Source organism: Gavialis gangeticus, unplaced genomic scaffold (genome assembly GCF_001723915.1).
Source record: "Gavialis gangeticus isolate Ggan-Ray unplaced genomic scaffold, GavGan_comp1, whole genome shotgun sequence".
Classification (NCBI taxonomy): domain Eukaryota; kingdom Metazoa; phylum Chordata; order Crocodylia; family Gavialidae; genus Gavialis; species Gavialis gangeticus.
In genome coordinates, this window is record NW_017729006.1 from 47,582,639 (window position 1) to 47,607,769 (window position 25,131).

General features: G+C 43.5%; 1 protein-coding gene across 2 annotated transcripts in view; it reads right to left on the reverse strand.

The window, feature by feature from the left end:
• The window catches only part of TMEFF1 (transmembrane protein with EGF like and two follistatin like domains 1), a 300,669-nt gene that overhangs the window by 26,699 nt on the left and 248,839 nt on the right, over window positions 1–25,131 (reverse strand). For both annotated transcript variants that reach the window (XM_019509181.1, XM_019509179.1), the window contains exon 5: window positions 22,552–22,648. In XM_019509181.1, coding sequence (XP_019364726.1) covers window positions 22,552–22,648 — 97 coding nt within the window. The remainder of the gene's footprint in view (window positions 1–22,551; window positions 22,649–25,131) is intronic.

Below are 25,131 nucleotides of genomic sequence, written 5' to 3' on the forward strand. Positions count from 1 at the left end.
GGGAGGCGGAGTGACCACACAGCAGCCCTGGGCATTGTCTTTTGGGGAGGGAAGGTAGTAGCCACAGTGCCATTGGAGCAGCCTGCCCTACATCAGGTGCTGATGCTGCTTAGGGTGTACAGCTGTCCTGTTATGTCTTTGCTGAAATGCCACTGAAGGCAGGCCCCATCGCCTGGAGATTTTCTGCTGCCTCTGGAGCCCTAGAGACACTTCAAGGACACCCCAGTGTGAGTGAGTTGGTTGCAAAGAGATGCACAGATACACAAAGAAGCAGGCAAGATCCACAGAAACACCCTCAGAAGAAGAAAGAAAGCATGGCTACCCGCTGCCATGAACTCTTAACATATGGTTTAAGCATTCAGACACAAGGACTCTGCTGCCCTACTGTGGCTGACTGGTAAATGTGGCCTTGTTTAAGAAGTGCTGCCTGTTCCATCATCTGTGACACCCAAGAGCACTACTTCCCCTAACAATGTAAGGACCTCTTCAAACCAAGCTCACTTCTGGGTAACTGGGGGAAGCATAAGGAGTGCTGCATCTTGAAGGCCTGATTTCAGAATCTGAGAAGCCGCTCTAGATGCTACCTTTGAGCCTGGCTTCGAGGGATTCACACAACAGACTAAGTAGAGTCTGGAGGTCCTTAATAAAAACCTCTCAAAGGCATTCATGACAAGCTAATGAAATTAAATGGTGAACCCGGCCTGTTAATTTACCATTTGCTTATTTCTTTGTATATCTATCATGGATACAGGGTATTTTTAAACGAAAACATTAATTTTCCAAAATTCACAGACTAACTTAACCTGTAAGTTTTCCAGAAAATAGCGGAATTTGACAGCTGTAGTTGAAGGGAAATTGATACATTTTTTTACTCCATAACAGTCTGAAAGAAGACTGGAGGGTATGAGGTGGGTGACAGCAGGATGGTATGGGCGGCATGGAAGGGGTGACTGAGGATGACACAGGGAAAGGGCTTCTGCAAGAGGATAAAGGTGAATTCAGTGGCAGTCTAGAGGAGAGGCCAGAAATACACATGGAAATGGTGGTGGGATGGGATAGGTGGAAAATTATGTACAGAGACCAAGGTTATGTACCAACAAGAGGTCTGCAGCAAGGTTCCTAGGTGTCTTCTGTTTATAGCAATACCATCTCAGCTCCAACATACACCACAAGGGGGGCCGGGGGGGAGGGGGCAGGGTCTGAAACACAAGCATAAAAGGAAGTCCTTACAGCACAGAGGTATCAATGTTCAAAGCCGGGTCTTCTTTTCCCCCATCTCTACCAGGCTCCTTTCCCACTTCTCCTATAGATAGGCACACACATCTATTGTAGTATGGAGGATTGTGCTTTACAGGCCAAATTTTTCAGAGAGTGAGTATGGGAAGGGAGCTATGAAGCTCTTGTTTGCATGCACAGCCAGTTGGAGCAAGTCACAGAATGAAGCAGATATGTTAAAAGAACCAAAAGAACCATATGCTCTGAACAATCACTAAACTCTACATGGTGCCAGGAGTGAAAAGGAAATTATGAAAATATGCAGAGTGGAAAAACAGAACTGTTAAAAGTTTCATGAGAAATGAAATTTGGAAGAAGTGGATAAAATTTGAACAGTTGCTTCACACTGCATCTAAAAGCAATCAGTACCAGCAAAAAAGAAAGACACCCAGAAAGATGTCTTAGTAATTATTTTTGATAGAGACTTGTTCTGAAGTATTTTATGTATTGAATGGCCTTCAGATAACTTAGGCAGAGGCAGCTATGTGTTGTATGGAAATCTGAGGAGACTCAAAAAGTAAAACATAGGAAAAATGCATTTAAATCAGCAGATACAGAAGGAAGGTGAAATTATACAAGAATTCATGACTGATTTGAGGCTAAAGAGTCAACTTATAGGGGCAAGAGTCCCCAGTGAGAAACTGGATCATGATTGGTAATATGGAGCATATAACTTAGGAAGCTACTGGAAAATCTAGAGTTAGCTTTAGGCAGAGCATTTTAAATTTGCAAAGCAATGGAAGTTACCCACTCCACACAGACCACTTGCAGAGAGTGTGCAATGCTGACATCTTAGCAAGAAAGAGAATCTAGGGTACTATACAAAAAGAGGTCAAAGCCAGGAAGGCATGCAGAGCTCAAAGTCAAAGTCTAGCACAAGCAGCAGATGGAGTTGTTTCATGATATGGCTCCCAACACAAGGTGAGGAAATGCCTGTCACATGGGACATGCAGGGAATAGTGTTACTGCTATTAAGTTTTGATTTGAAAAGAAAGAGGTACCCTTGTGGGCTGTTTCCTAGACAGAGAATACAGTTGAGGTCCTGTGAAACACTTGCTGTTCACAGGCAACTGGAACTAAGCCAAGTAAAGCAAAACTTTTACAAGTCCTGTAATCACTGAATGATTGCTGTATACCAATACAGTTTTCACAAACTGCCTCCTGAAAAATATTCCCACTAGCTCCAAACCAGGAAACTACACAAGGAGGAATGAATGAAATGAGCAAAGGGCCATATTAGGAGAGCCAAGAAGGAAGTAGAGGTCTGAGGAAGTCAGGGAAAGAGTGAGAATGAAAAGGGGCAAAAGGAAGCAAGGATGTGGAAGAGCCTGAAAGCAAAAGGTATGTCTAGGAAAAGGAAACCTTTGTTGAAATTTAACTCTTTGGATCACAATTTTTCATGATATGTATAGCTCAAATGGTTCCGCTGTTTCTGAAAAGACATTTCATCCATGAAACAATGACATTGAAATTATTTCAATTCACATTATTTTGGTGACATTTTTGTTGAAAAAAGCTAGAACCCTCATGATTGGAGCAGGGACTTGAAATTTTCCACAGGGTACCTGATACAAAGGTATCAGGGAGGCTTTTTTTTCTTTGATATGCTGAAAATCTGCTCATATTTGACAAAGTTATAAATCTTTGGAAAATGGCGATTTGCACAAGCCTAGAATAGACTTCTTTGAATTTTACAGCTCAATGCCTTAAAGAGTCTCCTTGTGTTGAACAGGACTTCCCCTGAAACTACAGCTCTGGGCTGCTCCAGGACATGCTAAGTTCTTCCTTATGTCCAGCCTGAATTGGTCATGGAGCAGTTTATGACTGTTTGATTTTGTCATCCCTTGGGGCACTCTGGTGAATAGTCATTTCCCCAGATCCTGGTGAACACTTCTGATAAACTTATAGGTGGCCACCAGATCGCCCTTGAGCCTGCACTTTTCCAGGCTGAAGAGTCCCATGGCTCTCAGCCTCTCATCGTAAGGTCTGTTTTCCTGACCTCTGATCATGCGTGTGGCTCTCTGCTCTCTCTCAAGCTTCTCCACATCCTTTTTGAATTGTGGAGCCAAAAACTGGACGCAGTACTCCAGCTGTGGCCTCACCAAGGCTGAGTACAACGGGAGAATGACGTCCTGGGATTTGCTTGAGAAGCATCTATGGATGTAGGACAGCATTTTGCTCACTTTACTAGATGCAGCATCACGCTGAAGGCTCATGTTCATCTTGTGGTCAATGATGACCCCCAAGTCCCTTTCATCTGTAGTGCTAAACAGCGTAGCACTGCCAAGCCTATAAGCATGCCATGGGTTTTTCCTCCCAAGGCGAAGAACCTTACATTTTTCGGTGTTAAACGCCATCAGGTTCTCATCTGCCCATTTCCTGAGCCTGTCAGGATCTGCCTGGATTACCCTCCTGTCCTCAGGTGTGGATGCTTTACCCCAGAGTTTGGTGTCGTCAGCAAACTTGGCCAGTCTGCTTCTGACACCAATGTCCACATCATTGACGAAGATGTTAAAAAGTATAGGCCCTAGGCCAGAGCCTTGATGGACCCCACTGGTCACAGGGCACCATGACGATTGACTTCCATCAACCACCACCCTCTGGGTCCTACCGCGGAGCCAGTTCCCCAGTCAGCAGATCGTGGTGAGGTCGAGGCCACAGTTAGCCAGTTTTGCCAAGAAGTGATCATGGGATACCAGATCGAAGGCTTTTCTGAGGTCAGGATATATGACATCAATCTCTTCCCCCTTGTCCAGGTGATAAGTCACCTGGTCATAAAAGGAAATGAGATTGGTCAAGCAAGACCTACCCGCAACAAACCTGTGCTGGGTATCTCTCAGGATATTGCCATCAGCTAGTCTGTTAACGATGGCCTCTTAGATTATCTTTTCCAAGACCTTCCCCAGGATAGAGGTCAGGCTGATGGGCCTGTAGTTTGCTGGTTTTACTTTCCTCCCTTTTTTGAAGATGGTTTATGAGACAGTTTTAATTCATGGTCACAAAGAATTTTTCCACAGGACCTCTAGCCCATGCATTATCCAAAATCGACAATGCTCATTGTACTCCAGGAACACCCAATTTTAAGGTTTTGAATCCACAGCATGGGGGGGCTACAACTATTCAAAGAAAATGGCATTTTGTTCAACTTCAGAACTCTCAGCGAGATTTTATTTCCTAACTTCTGAAATAAAAAAAAAAGATCCAGAGGCTCCCCTTCAGCAGTCAATATTTCAAACCACTGGCATGATTAGTTTGGTAAATGTATAGGTAACAGTCACTTTTAATGAAAAACCTCAGAAAATCTTTACAATGGCTGGTGTTACCAAACCCAACTACAGAGCAAGAAAAGGATTACGGTTAAGTTTTAACCCATGTTTCATGATATGCAGCAAGCAATTCTGAACAAAATTCCAACAGCAACTTCAATCCCACATACCTCTTTCATATTCTTATTAACATATATGAATTAATTTATCAAGATACAATGCCACTAATCATTATAATATATTGCTATTATATTTAAATAATTGAATACTGAATTTTAAAATGTGCCTTATTTCAGGTAAGAATAAAAATGAGGTGCTTTTCTGTTCCTAACTATCAGAAGAAATCAAAGTGAACAAGGAGAAACAGAGGTATGGTTTGCTATGAACTAATAAACGCATGCTGATAGTACAAAATGGACATTGTGATATATTATAATAACATTAAAGTAATAGGAAAACTATCTTCCAATATGATTTGAAGATTAATAATTGACTGAGAGCTTATAAAAACTGAGAATTATCTGTGGAACTCATTTCTAAAACCCTCTAAGTACTATGTTCTTTTGACCTTTAAATCTGCTTTTTGCACATATAGAAGGCAGCATAACATTTGGGTGGACAGTACAAATCAGGGCTGGCGGAGGCGGACTAGCAAGTAAAACATTAGTTATGACACTTATTTCTACAGAATCTGTGCCTCTTTCAGCTCACGGATTCAACAACCTAAAATTTGTAGCTATTGTTAGTAAGCCTGTAAGATATGGGAGACTCAGCTTCAAATGTCTACTCTTTAATTTAGGGATCCCTATCCCAAGTAAATATTCTAACCATTGAGCTACTAGGTATTCCAAGATGGGGCTGCCTCTTTGTGAAAAAAAGAAAAGGTCTTGGTTTCATTCCATATCATATTTCTAACCTTCAAATCTTTGCGCCACAAAATTCATGCCTTCTGACTGGTCCTCAAAAGAGATTGATAAAACTTTTGGGGAAAAAAATGTGTAAATTTTCAAAAAATAAAGAAAAATGAATGTTTTGAAGGCCAACAAAAATTAAAAAGCATTAGAAAATGTTGACATATAATGTTCTCAAAAAGAAAAGAATGGAACTAGTCATCTACCCGCTCCAGAGATCACAAAAGAGTCAACAGATGAAGTCCTGGCCTTTGTGCATCAAAAGGTTTTTTTTCGCTATCTACCCTAATGGAGTACACATTACATAAGCTGAATGTGAGCTTTAGCAACAAAGAGAGCAGCTGATACTTGATCCTCACCCACTGCCAAAAGACAATCAGACAGAACAACTAGTTTCTGTACCCCACTGTGAAACCAGAATAATTGGGGTGGAGAAAGCTTCGGGGCTCCAAATTTTGGAAAAACTGCCTCGTCACAACCCTCCGATTGATTCTTAACTAAAAAGACTGAACCAGGTGGCTCATTTGCTAAACTGTCCTTATCAAGAGATAGTTTCTTTTAGGAGGGCTGTTGCTCAGTGTGCTTTGTATAAGTATCATTGACTGGAACCTTGTAAACAATTACTTTGATTATACAGGAAAACATAGAATTCATCCCTCTCTCTCAGCTGTGTTGGCTCTCAAGGCTAGCAGGAATACAGAACAGAGAGAAACATTTGTTATGAACATCAGAAGGCAAGACATGGAACAGACACGTTTAATAAGAAAGAACTGACTCTGCTTTTCAGAGTCAAACAGATCCTTAGATTTTCTGTGGCAAACTTAACTCTGTTGTTCATAGTACTTCTTTGTTTTTAAAGACTGTAAACATTTTAGTTATTAACTCTCTTCATTAAACACAAAAGTATTTAAATTTCTGGGAGCAGAAAGTAGCACACTTAGTCCAAATACGAATTTTGGATCATTTAAATAAATATCATGACATTACATTGTTCATATGTAATTGGGCATGATTATATAACAAGGAAAAGTTTTAATGAAATAATACAGCCTGTCCAATCAAAGTATAGGTTGTGGAGAGTAGTTTGGTATTACCACTAGATAAATTAGACCCCTAGAGATCAAGAAGAATTCCAGAGATCCTTTTTTCTGGTCTTCAAGATGTATGTGTGATTTGCTGAAAAATTTCTTCTTTTAAGTATCACAGTTGCTCTTTAAGAGAACAAAGAAAAAAAGGAAAACTCTGGGGTTTTGGGGAGTGGGGCTAACTTCTCTGAGAGGCTGACCTTTCCTCTTTATAGGTCAGCTTGCTGCAGAGCCAGCATCTGTAGCTTTTGGGGATTTGCTCAGCTCATAAGTTTGATTAAATTTGTGCTGGATTGGCTGCACAAACAGCAGTGCTCACTGCCCGTATCAAGCAGCATCAGGAGAAGCAATCTTTTTTTGGCTATTCATCTATTTACTGGCACACCTGTTTACAAACTTACAAATGAAATATTGCAATTAAACAATATACACAAACAGCAGATGGATAAATGCATTCTGCAGGAATAAATTAGGTGAATAGCAGGGGTGTTGCAAGTGCAGCCAGGAAGATAACCAAGTGTGTTAAAGTCGAGTGAAAGATTGCTCTCATTTTATGTTTCTTCCCTTGTGAGTAATCCTTCCCAGATGAAACTTGAACCAGGGAAATGTGGATTTCAAAGTGATTGCGCTACCCGTTCAACTAGAGCAGAGTCTTCATTAGCTTTTTGGTATCCTTTTTAAAATCCATTTAGAGCATTGAGGAGATAAGAACAAGAAAACTAGTTTTCAGCTCCCAAAACTGTATGCCCAGCAGCTGAGGCAGAGCTCAGGCACTACTGAGGGTGAGGGAAGGGGACTGTTGGGCAGCAGGGTGGGTAGGGAGAGGTTCTGCCCCACATGGGCAGATAAGCTACCTTATCTTTCTCAAGTAGTCCTACCAGTGGGTTGTAGCTGCCATCAACATGTACCTATGCTGATGCACAGATCCTTGCTACCAGGCACATCAGACCTACATGGAGGGGAACCCACCAACCCCTCCCCATGCCTCTTCTCATCCCAGCATCCGGCCACCTTGACAATCCTCGGGCACCCCCCCAGACCCTACAGGGCACATTCCCAGAGCAGCTTGGCAGATTGACTCCAAAGGACATGCCACTTCTGGTGGACCCAGCAGCTCTCCAGAGATCTGCTGCACCTGTGGTTTGCATAAAAAGAAGATGAACACAGCCACACAGGCTGCTGTAGCTTGATACTTCTAATGGTGGCATCCATGCGTGGCAGGGAAAATGTGCACCCTCAGGAGACAGGAGGCATGTCTCACCAGTCAGCCTTTTTATTGTAACGAACCTCCAGAGGCCACTTACAAACGTAGCCCAGGCAGAGGTACTCACTCACACACAACAGCTCCTTATCTCCAGTTATTCCTGAAAGTAGCCAGTAACCATGGGAGGAGCAGAATCTGAACAGCCTCCACATGAGGCAACCAGCCATCTCCAGGCTGCTATGCTGTTACCAGTGTGATAACCAGGTTCAAAGTGTAAAGTGGCACTTTTAGTGTTGCAGCTGATTCTGTTGCACTTTACCCATGCTAGTAGTCTTAGCCTTGTGGGGACCGCTTCCTTGCACTGACTAGGCCTGCAGGGCTGTACTGTAAATGTCAAGCTACATGGGGACTGGCCATCTAGCTCTCAGCTCCTCTTAAAGGGCTGTGCTGCAGACTGGTTACTATCAGTAAGACAGCCAGAGCACTTATGGGTTTATTGGTGCCCTGAGGGCAGCAGGGATAACGCAATACCTGCCACGGTTGCCCAGCTTTCCCCCTCCCTCAGAAGTGCAGGTTATAAATCATTTTATGGCCCAGCAACTGAGGAAGCTCATGTGAGATGAGGTTGTGCACCAGCAGCTCAGATGCATGGGTGGGCCAGAGACAGACCCTTCTGTCCAGAAAAGTGGAACAGGCCAAGATGTGCCTTCAGCAGGGTATCCAGGAGGTATAGGGAGCTTTGACTGCGAGGCCTTTTTTGGGCAAATGACATTTCACCTGGGCTTGGCCACCTCAACAGTCACCCACATGGAAACCAAAGGTTATCTCCAGACATGAACAACATGTGCCCCAGAAGGCTGCGGGGGCACGGCGACTGCCCACAGGCAGCAGTGGTGGTGTCAGCAGCAGGGTTGTGGGGGTGGTGAGCAGGGACCACCTGCAGGCAGCTGCAGTGACATCGGTGGCAAGGACAGGCCGAGCAGGGACCGCCTACAGGCGGCTGCAGCGATCTTGATGGCACGGGGGAGGTGATGCAGGGGTGGTGAGCAGTGGGCTGTGAGCAAGGACCACCCGCAGCCACCATCTGTGCTGTTGGCAGCAGTGAGCAGGGACTGCCTGCAGTCACTAGCAGCTGTGTCAGCTGCTTTGGGGCGGGGGGCGGCTGCTGGAAGCGCTCCTTGGTTTTGCCATCTTGGAACCATAAAAATACCAAATTATATTCTAAAAAGCAAACATCTATAACATTAATTTGATTAAAAAATATATTTACATACTACCTTAAAGTGAAGTCTTACTCTCATATATTGGGGGGGCAGGGGGTGGGCATGGGGGGATGGGCATAGGTGGTGGAAAGCTGGGCTAACAGGGCTGAGTCCCCACCCCAAATGCAGGCAGCCTGGATGCGGGCTCTAGGCAACTGCATCAGGGCAGGGGGAGAGTGCACAAACAGAGATGAGCAGTCAAAGCCTGCAGGTGGCCAAGAACTCAGCCCGGCCTGGCCGTGTGTGCAGCAGCACCCAGCAGGTAAATGTGTGGATGGGAAGGGGCATGGGGAGGGAAGGGGTGTGTGGGGGGAAGATCAATGCCCCTGTGGGAGTGCTGAATGGGGCCTTGGGGTAGGTCGTGGGATGCTTGGAGCCCGGATGGCTTGTCCAGAGACACGGGGGGCTGCCACCACTGCATGCATCCCCAAGGCAGGCACAGGGGGCACTTTACCCATGCTAGTAGTCCACCCCCACAAATCATTTTCTTCCTCCACCTATAGGGGTGAGTATAGGTTTGTGGGGGGCTGTGTGTGGGAGGAGGGTGGCTGGTGTGTGTGAGGGGGCATAGGTATGGGGGTCTGCATGTATGGCATTGCAAGGGGGTGTGTGGATGCATGTGTATGGTGGGGTATGTGTGTGGGACACACCCTACGAACACATGCATACACACACATGCAGTCATTTCTCTGCTTTCCTATCTGTTGCCGGCTGCTCTGGCATCATATGGTTCCCATCTGCATGGCTGCAACCACAGGACTCATCAGGAGCCAGCCTAGCCTGACCCCAAGGACTGGGGCGATTGCCCATGGTTCTCCCCTGCATCCTCCTCCCTATGCCCAGCATTCTTATCTGAGTTTCTGTCTCCTGTGGAGGGAGGCGGGAAAATCCCTGAGGTCCAGGCCAGAAGGCTCTGCTAGGCAGAGGCTTCTGGTTGGGTGGGGCAGGGGTGGGATGGGGCTGGACAGGCCTTGCTGCAGGGTCCTGAGGCTGATTTCCCCTGGGTCCTACTGCCTCTAGCTCCTGTCATCTTTGACAGACAGCCAGGAGCAGATAAATATTAATTTTCTAAAATTTGTAGAAGCCCTGCAGGCTAGATAGAATGGCCTGGTGGGCTGGATCTAACCTGTGGACTATATTTGCCTGCCTCTGTGTTAGGGGCTGCCATATCCAAGCTGGCAACATTGGCACATGGGACGGTGAGTCCCTGGGGCCATCACCCTACTTCAGAACTAAGGGAGTGGTTTAGGCATGTCAGCTGGCATTGCCACATACCCTCCATGCACTCTCGGTGCTCTAGGGGTGGAATGATAGTCCCTGACTTGTGGCAGTCATCCTATGCCTGTTCTGCATTGCCCCATATCATTGGCAATGGGATACTGGGCCAGGAGACTCTGGAAGAATGCACTATTTACTTCATTGCCTAGAAGGTGGAGACAGTGCAGGAAGTGCCGGCCTGGCTGAGAATAGCCCTGGTTGAAGTACTGGACTTTTTCCTGTTCTGCACAACAGGCATGAAAGGAGCGTATCCAGGTCCTGACTGCATACTGGGCTCATCCATGTCTTAGATTAGCCTAGTTCTAACTGTCCCCCTGTCTTGTTCCTCAATACACTATCTGCATGACCTTTATCATGTCTTTCTGAGTAATATAGGATCCTTTGCCTCTTCTTTCATCTCCTCCAGTTGCCTTGGGTGTGTGTTCTTGTAGGTCTTGGGTTCAACATTGCTCTCCTCTGTTGTCTGTTTCTCGCCCCTTGTATCCATGTCCAGCTCTCTGGCAGGTGAATTCCACATGCCATGGCTGCATTGTGCAGAATATAATATGCCAAGAAAATCCTATGCATGTTCTCAGGGCAGTACTGTAAAGTACCCTCAAATACATCCAGGCACGTTCTGAGTAGGAAGTGAGGAGCCACAGCTGTAGGGGTAGCCCCAATCACTCAGCCCCACAAAGACTTAGCCCCTTGGTGAGACTGGTACACACAGGACTGAAATCAGGGTCATGGCCAGGGGCTGAGGTTCCTTTATGGTAGCACATTGCCACTGGAGAGCCTATACAATGGAGTGGAGAGCATGTCACTGTACACTCCCTGGCCTCCCCCCACCTAGTCCTCTCTCAAGAGTCCCACCCTGACACTCACGTATCACGAGATGCATCCTGTTTTCCTGCCCTTGCTGTCTACCCCAGCTGTCCATATCCTCTCCCTCTGTCTGCCTATGGTCTCCTCTAGACCCTAAGCTAATCCATTGCCTCCCACTCTATATCCTGTCCGCCCTTTACCTAGTTTTCTGTTGTGTCTGGGTTCTCTCCCATGACCTTTCTCATACTTCCTGCTCACCCCACAACTGCTTGACACCCCTGGAGTCCCTTTCACAAGGTGTAGGCATGCACTGGCAGCAGCAGCACATGCTGTGAGTGGCTAAGTCTTGCTATTCATCCTTTTTGCATGACTATATTTTTCTGACTACCTGAGCCCTGGGCAGATGCTAAATGTTCAGGGGTATACAGCAGAATTGTTCTGTGCCACTGTGCACCTCTGCAGACAGCTAGGATTGCTATAATACAGGTGCTCAACACCTGGCCCATGGGCCAAATCCAGCCTGTGAAGCCATAGCATCTGGCTTGCAGGGCTCCCTATGGCTTGGGAAATTTGGCAGTGGGGGAGCAGTGGCAATTAATAGTTAAGTTGAAGTCTCAAGCCCTGCACAGCTGGATCAGGGCTGGGCCATGCTCCCTGTTTCCCTTCATGTGGCCTTATCAGTCCCTGCTGCACCCATTACCCACACAAGACTGGACCGACCAGCTCGGTCCAGCCTGTGGAGGAACTGTGTACTGCCCATCCAGCCTGTGGGGTAAAAAGTTTGAACACCACTGCTGTAGAACATACTTGGCCATGGCAGATGCAAGTCAACTGCTCAGTGACTTGTAATTTGTAGCTGGGAAATACACTTGGTTGCAAAAGGGCAATTTAATTCTGGAAAAAAAGTTAAACAAAATCATACCTAGATGGCTAGCTGATTATATAGAACTTAAGTGGCACTTATACATTTACTGGGAAATAAAATAAAACAGAAATATTTTTATTTGAATTATCAACCATAGGTGGTAAAATATATTTCCTTTCAAACTGTGAAATATTACTCCAAGAAGGTCTACCCATGAATCAGCTGACAGTATTTTCTGAAAGTACTTTATCAAAACAAGACCATAAGAACATAACATGCTTATGAAACAGAAACCAAATATGCCTGCTGTCTACTTTACATATCTTATCCATTAAATAAAATGGACAAAATTAAAATTCGGATCCTTGATCAAGTACACCACAATGCCAAGTGTGAAGTTTTTCAATTAGCCTATTTTGATTTTAGGTATGAAAAATACAAAGCATTTAAAAGAACATAAATTGATCATTTTAACTGAAAATTTTAAAAGTTTAATGATATAATTTTATGCAGTTACATAAGAAATGTTCTGGCATTCTAGAGATGTGTGCCTCATAACATGACGTGCAAAAGCAGAAGTGTCTGATTTTGTTCCCAATAAACATATTTTCCTTTTTGTGCTGATCTGAACACTACATTATATAAATTAAACTGGCATTGCATAACAACACATATATATTTGTTTATGATTTTTGTGTATATGCGTATAGACACACATATACAAAAACTTAAATGAATGTACATGTGTAGGTACATAATGCCAATTTAATTTGCCACATACAAAATGCTATACTGGCAGCTCTGATTTTTCTTCTCATCTTTAATACCATTTTCTCATACCAGAGATTATACTTAACAAACTCTCTTGCTTTTTTTGCCTCTATCTGTTCTTCTCAGATCCTTTTATTACTGTATACTTTTACCCTTCTACACATTGCCCCTTCAGCATAGTGGGAGAGGAGCTTTTGCCAGACAATAAAGGAAAGCCAGTCCTTTTGGCAGAGGGGTAGTCAGCTCATTAAATGCCTGGGGTAGAGCAGGGAAGGGGCTGTCCCTGCCATAGCAGAGACTCTAGGGGGCAATTCTGGCTTCTCTTCATTGTTGGTGCCCTGGGCTGTTGCCCTGTCCTGGTTACATTACTGCCCTTGTTACACTCCTGCCTTAGTTACACTATGGTTGCCAAACCTGCTGAAATCTACATGGTTGGTGGCAAGAAACTGGTACTGAAACTCCATGAATTTATTCTCCAAATTTGGAACAACAGAAAGATCCCTGAGGACCTCAAGAATGCCACCATCATGACAGTCTTCAAGGAGATAAATCTGTGTGGGAACTATCAAGATATCGCCCTCCTTTCCAGAGCCAGAAAAATCCTCACCTGCATCCCCCTGTCTTCTACCTTTTGCTGAGGAAGTCCTGCTGGAATCTCAGTGTGGTTTCAGACCATCCTGTGGGGCAACTGACATAACCTTTCTTGCCTGCCAGGTCCAAGAAAAGTGTCAGGAATAACATTAAGGCCTGTATATGGGCTTCATTGATCTTACTAAGGCCTTTTATTCCATCAATTGCAAAGGCTTTTGGAAAGTACTGGCCAGATTTGGATTAGTACATCAAGATCCTGAGGCTTCTCCATGAACAAATGACTGTGATCATTCTATGTAGTAGATCGAAAACAGATCCAGTTGTCATCCGAACTGCTGACAAGCAAAGGATGCATCAAAATTCCAACACTGTTCTCCATCTTTTGACAGTCACCCTTGTTCTCATTAAGGACTGTCTTCCTTCCAGAATTGTCACTGACTGTATGGAGGGCTCTTCAATCTGGGTTGTTTTGGCTTGAAGACCAAAGTACTCATATGCCATCCTTGTGCAAATTGAGGAAAACCTCCAGACACTGGATCTTTTCAGAGAAGCCTTTGGGCCTCTCTCTCAACACTGAGAAGATTAAAGTGCTCTATCATCTGACACAGGCCATGAATGTGACCCCCCTATGCAGATTACCATCAAAGGAAAGATCCTGGAAGTAGTTGAGTACTTTCCCTACCTTGTTAGCCACCTGCCTCAGAGAGTAAACACTGATGAGGAGATCTAGTACAGGATCCAGTGTACAAGTGCCTCCTTTGGGAAATTGCTTTGGTATGCCTTTATTCTTTTCAATCTCTGGAAAGACTCCAAGATCCTGGTCTACAATTCAGTCATCATCCCCACTCTCCTCTACAGATGCGAAACATGGGTGACCTACTGTCATCTTCTCAACAGCCTGAAGAGCTGTCTCCAACGATGCCTCCAGAAAATCCTCCACATCAAATGGAAAGATTATAGCACAGATGCCAGCATCCTTGTTGAAGCCAGTGTTACCAGCACTAAGTCAGTGATACTCAAGCACTGACTTTGCTGGACTGGACATTGCGTGCGCCTGGCTCAAATCACAAAACTAGTGCTGTATTCCCAGATTAGTAATACCTGATAGGGGTGTGTGAAGAGGGCCCTACTCGATTCGGATTTGGATTCAGCCTGAATCGGGGACAGTGATTCAATTAATTGATTGAGATCACTGTCTCTGATTCAATTCAGCTGAATCTGAAGATTTGATGCTGATTTGGACACAGACAGAGCTCTAAAAGTTTTTTAAAGCAGGTAGCAGGCATGGCTCGTGAACACTGTGATGCTGAGGCAGATGGAGTGCTCCACAGGACTGTGGGGGACCCTCCATGTGCTCAGTGATGAACCCGGAAGTAGACCGGAAGTACTTCCGGTCCACTTCTGGGTCTGCCAGGGAGCACTCTGGGCTCCTCCCCCCCCCATGTCTCCACGGCTCAGCGATTAGCCACAGGGGGACCCCGGGTTCCCCCACAGACTCAGGAGGCACCAATCACTGAGTTGGGGGGAATGGGGGCGCCCCCCAGCATGTTCCCCGGAAGTGGGCCGGAAGTGCTTCTAGTCCACCTCTGGGTCTGCTGCCAAGTGCACTGGGGAGCCCCCCGTGCTTCTGTGGGACACTCCATGCACCCCAGCAACGCAGCATTCACGAGCCCCTGCTACATGGAGGTATGTAAAAAAACATTTAAAGCTGTCTCTATGTCCGAATCTCCGAATCTTTTCAAATCTCTCCGAATTGATTCGGAGGGTTCTGATTTGATTCAGAGAGATTAAAGAGTCCTCTGATTTGATTTGGATTTGGAGATTTGGCTACTGAATTGGGCCAAATTTCTGTCAGATCGAATTGGGGACCAAAGCTTTGCACAGCCCTAATAGCTGGAGATGTTGCAGTGGCCAGAGGAAACACTACAAGGACACATTGAAGGAATACCTTAACAAACAGGAGGTCAACATCAAGCGTTGGGAGGAGCTGGCTGCCAACCAACCCCAATGGTGCTGCAACCTCAATCAAGTGGCAGTCCATTTTGAGCGAAAGCGACTTACCCTTGAAGCAGAGAAAACAACAGCAGATGAAGGAAAGAGAGAAATCCCAGGATGTAGCCTGTTCTCCCCTGCTGAAAGATCTGCAACTTCTGCAAATGGATCTGTGGCTCAAGGACTGGACTCTTAAATCATCTCAAAACCCCTTAATGAGCTGTGGCAGAGGTCATTTTTGAATTGAGGGATTACTGATGACAATGACACTACTGCTTTTTGGTCCTGATAGGGAAGTAGAGAAGGATGGTGGCCTTTTTGTCTTCCCCTCTTCTCTCCATGACCACAAAGGAATATATACAATTGGCTTCTGCAACAGCCCTTTCTAGGGATAAAAGCCGTGGGCAGCCATCCAGCTCCCACCCATACTGCCCATTGCCTGCTTGGCTCTCCATGTGTGCCGTGTGCTTAAGCTACTCATTCTTTGGATCCTGGGAAGGGATTTTTCTAACACACAAGAGTGGTCAAGGTCAGGTGCCTTCACAGAAGCCAGAAGGATTGGCCTGCTGGTTAGGCTAGTAAAAAGAAATAATTAATTTTAAAATAATGCTTTGTCACAATGTTCGCCCAGTGTCCATTATGTATAGGCTGTGTAAGAGGGTGACCAGTTCCTGGGGAAAACCTGAGCCTGGGACTTGATAGGTACTGATGTCTGCAATTAATATGGGACAAGGTGGGCATGTCTATATGAGATGCTAACTGCGCAGTAGTCTAATACTACCGCACAGTGGTGTGTCATGGCAAAAACCATGCTAATACACTACTGTACAGTAGTATTAGGCTACTGCGCAGTTAGTTTCACTATAAAGCCATGCACTGGCACTACTGCACAGTAGCAGGCTTTATAGTGAAATTATTTTTCACTATATTGATTTACTATTTGGTTATACCAGTACTAAACTTAATATACAGTAACTATGGAGCATTAATGAACATGCAGACGTACCCGATGTGTCTTAAGAGTCTTGCAGAATGAGCTGCACTCATGGGCACTCTTCTCACTAACTCGACAGAGGGTCTAAGAGATACCAAAACAAGCTGAATCCCAGTTGCAGGTAAAGTGAAGTGGCTCCCCATGCCTTCTTTGCTGAATGGGATACCCATGCTGTACTAGACTCAAATACCTACCTTCATGGGCAGATCCAGGATTTTGTAAAGGGGTATGTGGGAGCTGCAACTGACACTGCAGGAGTGGCTGTACTCCCTCATCCCAGTATCCCCTCACTTCTGGAACAGGCAGAAGATGCCACGTGAACAGGAGTTAGAGACTTTTTTAAATACCTGATTTGGTAAGAATCTTTCCCTCCCTGCTCTCAGCAACCCCTTTCCTCCCCATCATGCTCAGTGGGATGACCCCTCTCCTCCCAATCCCACGCTCCTGTGCCAGTCCCTGCTGTTTTCTTTGGCTGCCCTAGGGCTGGTGGGGAGCTAGAAAGCCATTTTTACCCCACTACAACTAGCCTGTGTTGGGTGCCAGGCTTAGCTGGGGACAGCAGTGGTGATGGGGAACATCTGGGGGAATAAGACAGGGAGTAGGACTCACCTGTTGCTGCAATCCCCAGCTGAGTCTGGCAGCCTGTCTGAAGCAGGGCAGAAGTTCTGAAGTTCCCCTGGCCCTGGATCAGCTAGAGACAGCGGGGATAATGGCAGTGATGACCAGGAGAGTGTGGAATGGGAGGGGAGGGGACATGCTGCTGACTATGGAGGAAGAGGCGGGGAGGAGGAATTCTTACCTGATCTGGGGACTTAAAATAAGTCCCTGACTGCTGCTCCCACTGGGAGGTGTGACAGCAGAGTGCAACTGCCACTGCATCCCCTCTGAATCTGCCCCTGCCTTCCTCACAATTAAAGATAGACTAGAGACCAGTTTTTCTCTTTATATATCTCTCTTTCTAACATGTAGGTTTTGGAATTTGTTTAATGAAGTTGTGGTCTGCTGATCTAAACTGATTCCTGCTGTCTTTCAACTGGTTCTTTCATATCTGAAACAAGGTGAGTCTGCTGTATGAATGATACATAATAATATACTAATTACAGTTTAAGATTGTATTTGTGAATTCACAGATGCTAACTGTACACTATTTAAAAGCTTTTAAACTTGTACATTTAAGTCCAAATCTTATTTCATGCTATAAGCTAAATGGCATGTACATAGCCATAACTGCAGCTTTTGGCATTTGCACACAGTTTGGAATTCTATCTGGCTCGGAGGCAGAACAGAATCACTCAATGGGGTCAACCCAACCTGTTGGATAGTGGGGTGGGAAAGAAGCCCTGGGTCTCTAAATCTGGCCCACTGGGGAGCTTCAAGAAGGTTATATGTGGGACTGGGAAGAGCAGTATAAGTTAGCAAGTATGTGTGGCCTTGTAAGCTAAGTGCTGTCCTGGAAGGTTGGAGAACCTGGGTTCTAGTCTGGACCCCTTATACCAGTCGGACTGAAAATTTCTCACTGGTGTTTACTGAATGAACAAATAAGATTTTCAGGGTGCTGGGTTCAAAAGAAGGGCTAGAGAGTGGTCTAAAAGGGGGAAAGATGTTCTCTGACATCTAACACCTGCTACTGCTTGGGGTGTCTATATACGTGCACCAGGGTGGAGTGGGAGTGCTTTAATTAGAGAGGCTCTGAGAGCCACTCTAATTAAAGTGCCCACAGCATCACATGTAGTCAGAGTTCCATGCTTTAACATGGAGACAGGGACATTTTGACTAAAGCTCATTTGACAAGCCTTAGTTAAAGTGCCCCTGCCACAATTTTGAAATGCAGGGATGCTGAATACATGTAACATGGAGGCTGCTGAAGCATGCTAATTAGCACACTCCAGCAGACTTGCAGCAGACTCGATTAATTGAGTCTGCTCTCATTCTAATTAGCACAAGTCAGAGCACAGGTCTGTCACATGTATAGGTGCCCCTGGTGTCTGTCTGACCTTTCATGTGTACCTGGCCAATCCTATATCCCTACACATCTGCCTGGCCACAACACAGAAATACTGAGCATGCTCAGTAACAATCTATAGGAAATGATATAAAGTGAAACAAGATTTAGGTTTCAATCCTAAAAAGTATGATTACTGGTTATACATTAAATAAATATAACGATAAAAGCCTTCCAAAGATTATTCAACGTGATTTTTTGCTGCATGTATATACAGGCATATTACACAGTGTACCAACTTGCATTCATTTGAACATTTGTGCCAAGCAATTTCTGACAACCATCTGCTCAGACTTCACTTCTTTTTCTTAATCAGTCCAGTTAAAATTAAAAGCAACAATAAAAATTTCTGCAGAGACAGTGGAAGTGATAAAGTTGTTCATATTTTAGCATTTAATTTACCATGCACTCACATATGTTCTAACTATCTACTGTTTCTGAATGATCAAACAAACTGAAAGCATGGATTCTTCAAACGATGTGTGAACTTAGTAATAAAAGAAAATATTGAAATTCTGAACAGAGACAGCTGGAATGTTTTAAAAACTCAACTAAGAGCAGCTTCAAGGCTCTCAGCTCAGTTTCTTCAGTGAGAACAGAAATTTAAAATAATCAAACTGTTTTCTGGAAGGTAAGTCACTTGTACAAAGTAGAATTTGTTATCTTTTTGCTTTTTAAAACCTAAACTTTGAAAATTATATTTAAAAAACTAAAATACAATTTAGATCACAAAATCAAGAATTAAAAAGTGCCAACTTTATGTTTGTTGAATCTTAATTCTGTTTCCTTGCGCATATGCATTTTCATATAGCCTGTCCTGATGACACACTATTTTTCACCATACTATTTCACATATTTTTTCACATACTATTTGCACTTTAGCTCATGTGCAATGTTTTCACATGTAATTTTTTCACACAGAATCGTGGTCTTGCACTAGGCTACATGCTGCTGCAGCCAGACTACCACTGGTATCTGAGCCAGCTAATTTAAAGGTAGCTTGGATATCTTTACAGTGCACTGCATCCTGTAGTATAGACCCACCATCTATAACCAAGTTCCCTGCACAGTGTCGAGCAAGTCACCTCATCCATAATAGTAATATTACAGGAATATTCACACCATCTTGCACCACAGAGGTGTTGTGAAGGTAAATGCATTTATGCTTGTAAGGCTCATATACTACGGAGATGAGCATTCTCAAAAAGCCATGAAGAAATGAATAATTCCAGATTTAATGCAGAGTCTGGGCAGCAAGCAGTAAACATGGCTTGAGGCTATCCACTGAATAATGAGATTGAATTGAATAGCTGTCTCATTTACTGAGCAGTACCCATTGTATTTACTGAATGAAACAGGGTCTTTTTGAAAAAATACATCTGATCACATAGCTAAAGACTATTATATAATTAGGGACCTACCTAAATTACAGCAGAAGTGCACTTAGTAGTGGCTCCTTTAATCTTGCTGTTTTTGGCACGTGTTCCCCCCTCCCCACCACTGCTGATTGGCAGAGGAGCCCTGCTGGCCCTGCTGCTCGCCACTTGCTGCTGATTGGCCAGGAGAAAAAAAAAAGCAGTTTTAAATATGTCACAGTTTTTGCTTCCCAACCGATCAGCAGCAAGTAGCAGGACCATCAGGACTCCTCAGCCAAACAGCATCTAGAAGCAAGAACTGCAGCATTTTTAAAATTGCAGTTTTTGCCTACCAGCCAATCAGCCATAAGTAGTGGCACTGCCAGGGCCCCTCCACCAGCTAAATTAATTGAATTAAACTAATTAAAGCACCTGGATCATCTGGTGTATCAGTGTCCCCGAGCTACAAAATGGTGGTGGGGGTGCTTTGTCTCAAACTCATTGAAAAAGCTTTAGATAAAGTGCCCCCACCACCATTTTGAAGCACAGGGACACTGATACACGAGATATGGGAGGCTGCTTAAGCGCAGTAATTGCCACGCTCCAGCAGACTTGAATAATCAAGTCTGCTCCAATGCTGTAAAGAGAAGAGAGTGGGGCAGGAGAAAAGCCCCACGAGCCGTGAGCAGGAAGCACTTATCACAGGTACAGGGGCAAGCCCACTGGAGCGTGGAGTGTGGCGCCGCGCTTTTGCAGCATGTGCTCCCTCCAGATTGGCAGAGGGACCACGAGGATGGGTACTTCTAGCACCAGAGAGGGGCAGCCATAGAAAGACTGCAACTGGTAGAAGAAAGATTCTGGAGGAACTGCTCCAGAACAGCTGGGAGGAGACTGAGGTGGCAGAGACAGAAGCCAGGACTACTCCAAGCACACTAATCTTAATTGAGGAACTGGAGGTGGTGAGGATGGGGCGTAAGGGGAGGAGGAACCCCACAAAGAAAGCCCCCAAAGGAGACCCGGTCGAGTCATTACCCAGCCTCCATCCAACTCCCAAGAGTTAAGACTATATATCAAGACATGGTAGGTGAGAAGAAAATCTGAGGTTGGCAGTGACAGTATCATCCGATTTTCCCCAGGGTTTATCCAAGTAAAGTGTCAGGCAGGTGGGGGACCATGGCCTTATAGCACCCATCCCCAGCAGACACGCTGGAATTACAGCAGATCGGAGCAGCCTCACTGTGATCAAACTAAGACTGCACAGCAAAAAAATGGGTGTTGAAGGTATCTGGGTTACTTAAGTGACAGCATAAGGAGATCGCAACTTTTATTCTGGCATTTCCTAATTTTTGAATGCTTCCTCCTGAAACCTGTGTATGTGTTTGTACCTGCAGTAATTAAAATCAGGGAAAAGGGGTTCTCCCTGCAGTAGTCAAGGAAGAAGAGGAGAATAGCTTATGCTTACTTAGACCAGGAAGAACCACAACTCCACAAATACCTAACAAATACTTATGCTTTCACTAATGTTAGACCTTGTAGAAAATTTACCAGTGCAAAAACAAACGTACAAAGATATCTCCAGAGGTAACTAAAACCAACTAGTTATGTTGAAGACTTTTTATTTCAGAAACTGGCCACAGCTCATTTGAGTGTAGAGGAACAGGCAAATAATAAGGAGCAACATTGGGCATTTTTACATGTGCTCTGGGAGTCAAAGGCACTTTAATTAAAGCACCTCCAAGAGCCGCTCTAATTAAAATGCCCAGAGCATCTTGTGTATCAGCATCTTCACACTTCAAAATGGGGGCAAGGGTGCTTTATCTAAAGCTCTTCGAATGACCTTTCGTTAAAGTGCCTCCACCACCATTTTCAAGCACGGTGATGCTGATACACAAGACGTGGCGGCTAGCTGGAATGAGGTAATTACCATGCTCCAGCAGACTTGATTAATCAGGCCTGCTCTGATGCACTGTAATTAAAGAGCATCAGAGCAGCCTCCCGGCTCATGTATAGGCACCCATTATTTCTATGTGAATACATTTTATGAAAAGTTAAGCATCATACTAGTGGTTACATTCTCATTATATACGATTTTGTTTTTTGTACATGTACAATGTTATGTCTCAAAAGTCATGCTGAGGTGCCATTCTCCATGTGACTATGTTATCAAACTGGCAGTGGTGAAAGGATATTGTTAAATAAAAAAAGAATACACTGTGACTGTCAGTTAGTGCTTGATACACTACATTTGCAAATATGCTAGTGCATTATGGATTTTCTTAAAATTATCTAAAACATATTCACTGCTTGCTCATTTTTTGGATTTCTGACAGCTGTCTGATTTTTTTTCTATTCATCAGAGTTTTCCAAAAGGTGTGTGCTAAATGTAAAACAAACCAGGAAAAAAGTTACTGTATCATATCAACAGATCAACGTATTATTTTATTATTTTAATCAAGCAACCATGCAAAATATTTTATGGACTGTCAGCTAAAAAGTTTCAACTGAGAAAATAATTAACATCTTTGCAATTTCACATTCCTTATTTCTTCTTACCTGAGTAGATATCTCAGTAAAGCTATTTTGACTGGAAGATATTTGATAGAGGTTTCTTCATACACTGTTTATGCCTTATTAATAACCCAAGAAATTACCCTCATCTCATAATCAATCTGAAAGCATATCTCTGCAATTGGGATGCACAAACCACTTAAGAAGGCTTTAAAGAAAAGTGAAAATTAAGCATTTACATGTAAATCCCTGTTCACATGCAATTCTACCAAACACCTGGAGGATGTCAAATATTAAGAATATTAAGAATGAAGATTCCTGCAGGCCTATGATCATGTTAATTTTTTTCTTTTTCACTTTTTCTTTTTGGGGAAGCTTACTTACTTACCCAACATTTTCTGCATCTTCATCACACTCAGCCCTATATTTGCAAACTCCACATTTTGAGTGTTTTCTCTGAACTTCTGTCCCAGATCCTTCATACTCTAAATAAAACAAGGCATTGTCAATGGATAATGCAACTTTTTCATATTATGCTATGAATTTGCCTATTTGCCTTTCTATCAAAGAGAGAGTAGCTCATTGGCCTAAAGATTTCATATATTTACATATCAGACATTTTTACTTGTGGTACTTTTTCCATAAGCTAGCAACAACCGAAGTTTGACAGAATGATAAAAATGACAAAACAGCACAACAGAAACATTGCTTTCCTGGATATTTATTGCTCCTTTGTAATTGTATCAACTGATTTCTTATTCTTCTTTTTTTTGGGTCTCTAAATCTGACACTAATATATAAACTAGCTTGTTAGAAAAAGCTGACATTTAAACTTTATTTGGCACTAACACCATGAGGAACATGTGCTTCTTAATGCTACTGCCTAATAATTAGAGGTTTCCTAGCTAAAGAATTTAGTCATATCAGAAAATGAGAATTCTATTTTAATTGGTGTTCTCTAATTATAGTCACATTTATGTGTAGTTACTTCTTACATAAAATGTTCTTTTCTCTGTGTTCATGTGGATAGATTTTCTGCCAGCTTGTATTAGATTATATGGCATTAATTTCTCATAACTACAGCCCTATTCTTTTTCATAATTAACATCATTAGTAGTACAGAATATAAGATAAGACCGAAGCATCACCCTAATAAGAAATTGACAGAAATGCAGCCTCCTTTTGAAGGTAGAGTACATCCTCAGGAGCAATCCATGTAGTGCTCCTAGAGACAACTGAATTTTTCGTGTGTGTGGCAACATCACAATTTATCAATCATGGGACAGGGAAATGCAGATGACCTATGTTCTGATGAAGGGCAACTCAGAAATAAGAACTGAGTCCAGAACTGCAAACACATTTTGGTGACCAAATGGTTTACTTTTCTCTCCAGGGAAAAAAAAAAAAAAACGTTTCAAAAGAAACATGAACCTGGTTAGGATAAAAACCAGTATTTTCCAAACAAGTGGTACAGAACAAAATATTACTAAAAATATGAAGATTTCATAGACACAAAATGTTCAAGGGGCCACAAGTACTGTGGTGTTGGGACATACCGTACTTTGAATACATCATCATCTGCCAAATCTGACTCATCACATGACTGTGATTCACTATACACCACATGCTCCCCGTATACTACACTGACCTAAATTTCTGTTCATTGATTTCAAAGCATTATATGAAAACATGTTTTATATATCAAGTGTACATATTTTTTCACAGCCTGCTTGCCTTTTTTAACCATTTGAAGACCAAATCTCCTTCAGCCAAAAACATACATTGAAATCAAACACTTTTTTGTAATGTTAAGCAGGCAATATAACAATAGAAATACAAAAATAAACAACATAAGCTTTATCTAGTTGTATTTTAATCCAGATTCATGCAGTTGGTTCAATAAAGGATATCACCCGTAGCATAAACTTGCCTCTCATATAGTTCCTGGATCCTCACGGCTATACCATCACTTTAAAACTACTACTACATTAAATAAAGCTTTTAATAAAGTGGTTATTTTACTCTCTTTTTTTTTTCTATGATAAATTTCACTCCCAGTAACTCCATTAAAGGGACAGTGCCAAACTAAAGTGAAGAATATGTATGTGTGTGTGTGTGTGTGTGTATATATATCTGTATGCATATGTATATGTACACACACATTTATATATCGACGATGTTATGTAGTAGCCTGTGCTTGAGTCACACTGCTATTTTTTGTGATTCTTGCAACCTTGTTTTTTCTATTTTTCAAATGTGTTTTCTCTATTTTGTTACTTTGTAAAAGACTCAGTAACAGAAAAACTGATTACAACACAACAAAACTGATTATAGCAGATGCTGTCAAATACACATAAAATAAATGTAATACTAGAGAAAAAGATTTTTTCTCTCTGACATTTTTGTGCTACCTACAACATTTAAGCTCTAACTTGTTCTGCCCCCTTAAATCCCACCCTCCCCCCACCAAAGCATAAGAGGAGAGTAAGAAGCCCACTTATCCTATGTTGGGCTACCCAAATCTTAGGTCTAAATCAGGGGCGGGCAATTATTTTGGGCAGAGGGCCGCTTACTGAGTTTCAGCAAGCCATCGAGGGCTGCAGCTCAGGGCAGCTTAATATTTATTTTCTTCTAAATTTTTTAGGAGCCCTGCGGGCCAGATAGAATGGCCTGGCGGGCCACATCGGGTCCCTGGGCCACATTTTGCCCACCCCTCATCTAGATGCACATTAAATCCTCCCTTGAACAGATGTGCTTGGACTGTGTAGACTCTACATTTTACTACTTGGTCAGCATGGGTGCTTCTACACATGCAGTTAGAATGTAGCAATAAACTCCAGTGCAGTTTATGGCAGAGTTTATTGCTCCCAGGGGCAGTGTTTATACATGTGCTGGGGACTGCAGCATGTTGAGCCAGGGTACAGCAGGCTGGCAGAAGGTCCGGGGGGGGGGGGGGGGGGGGGGGGGG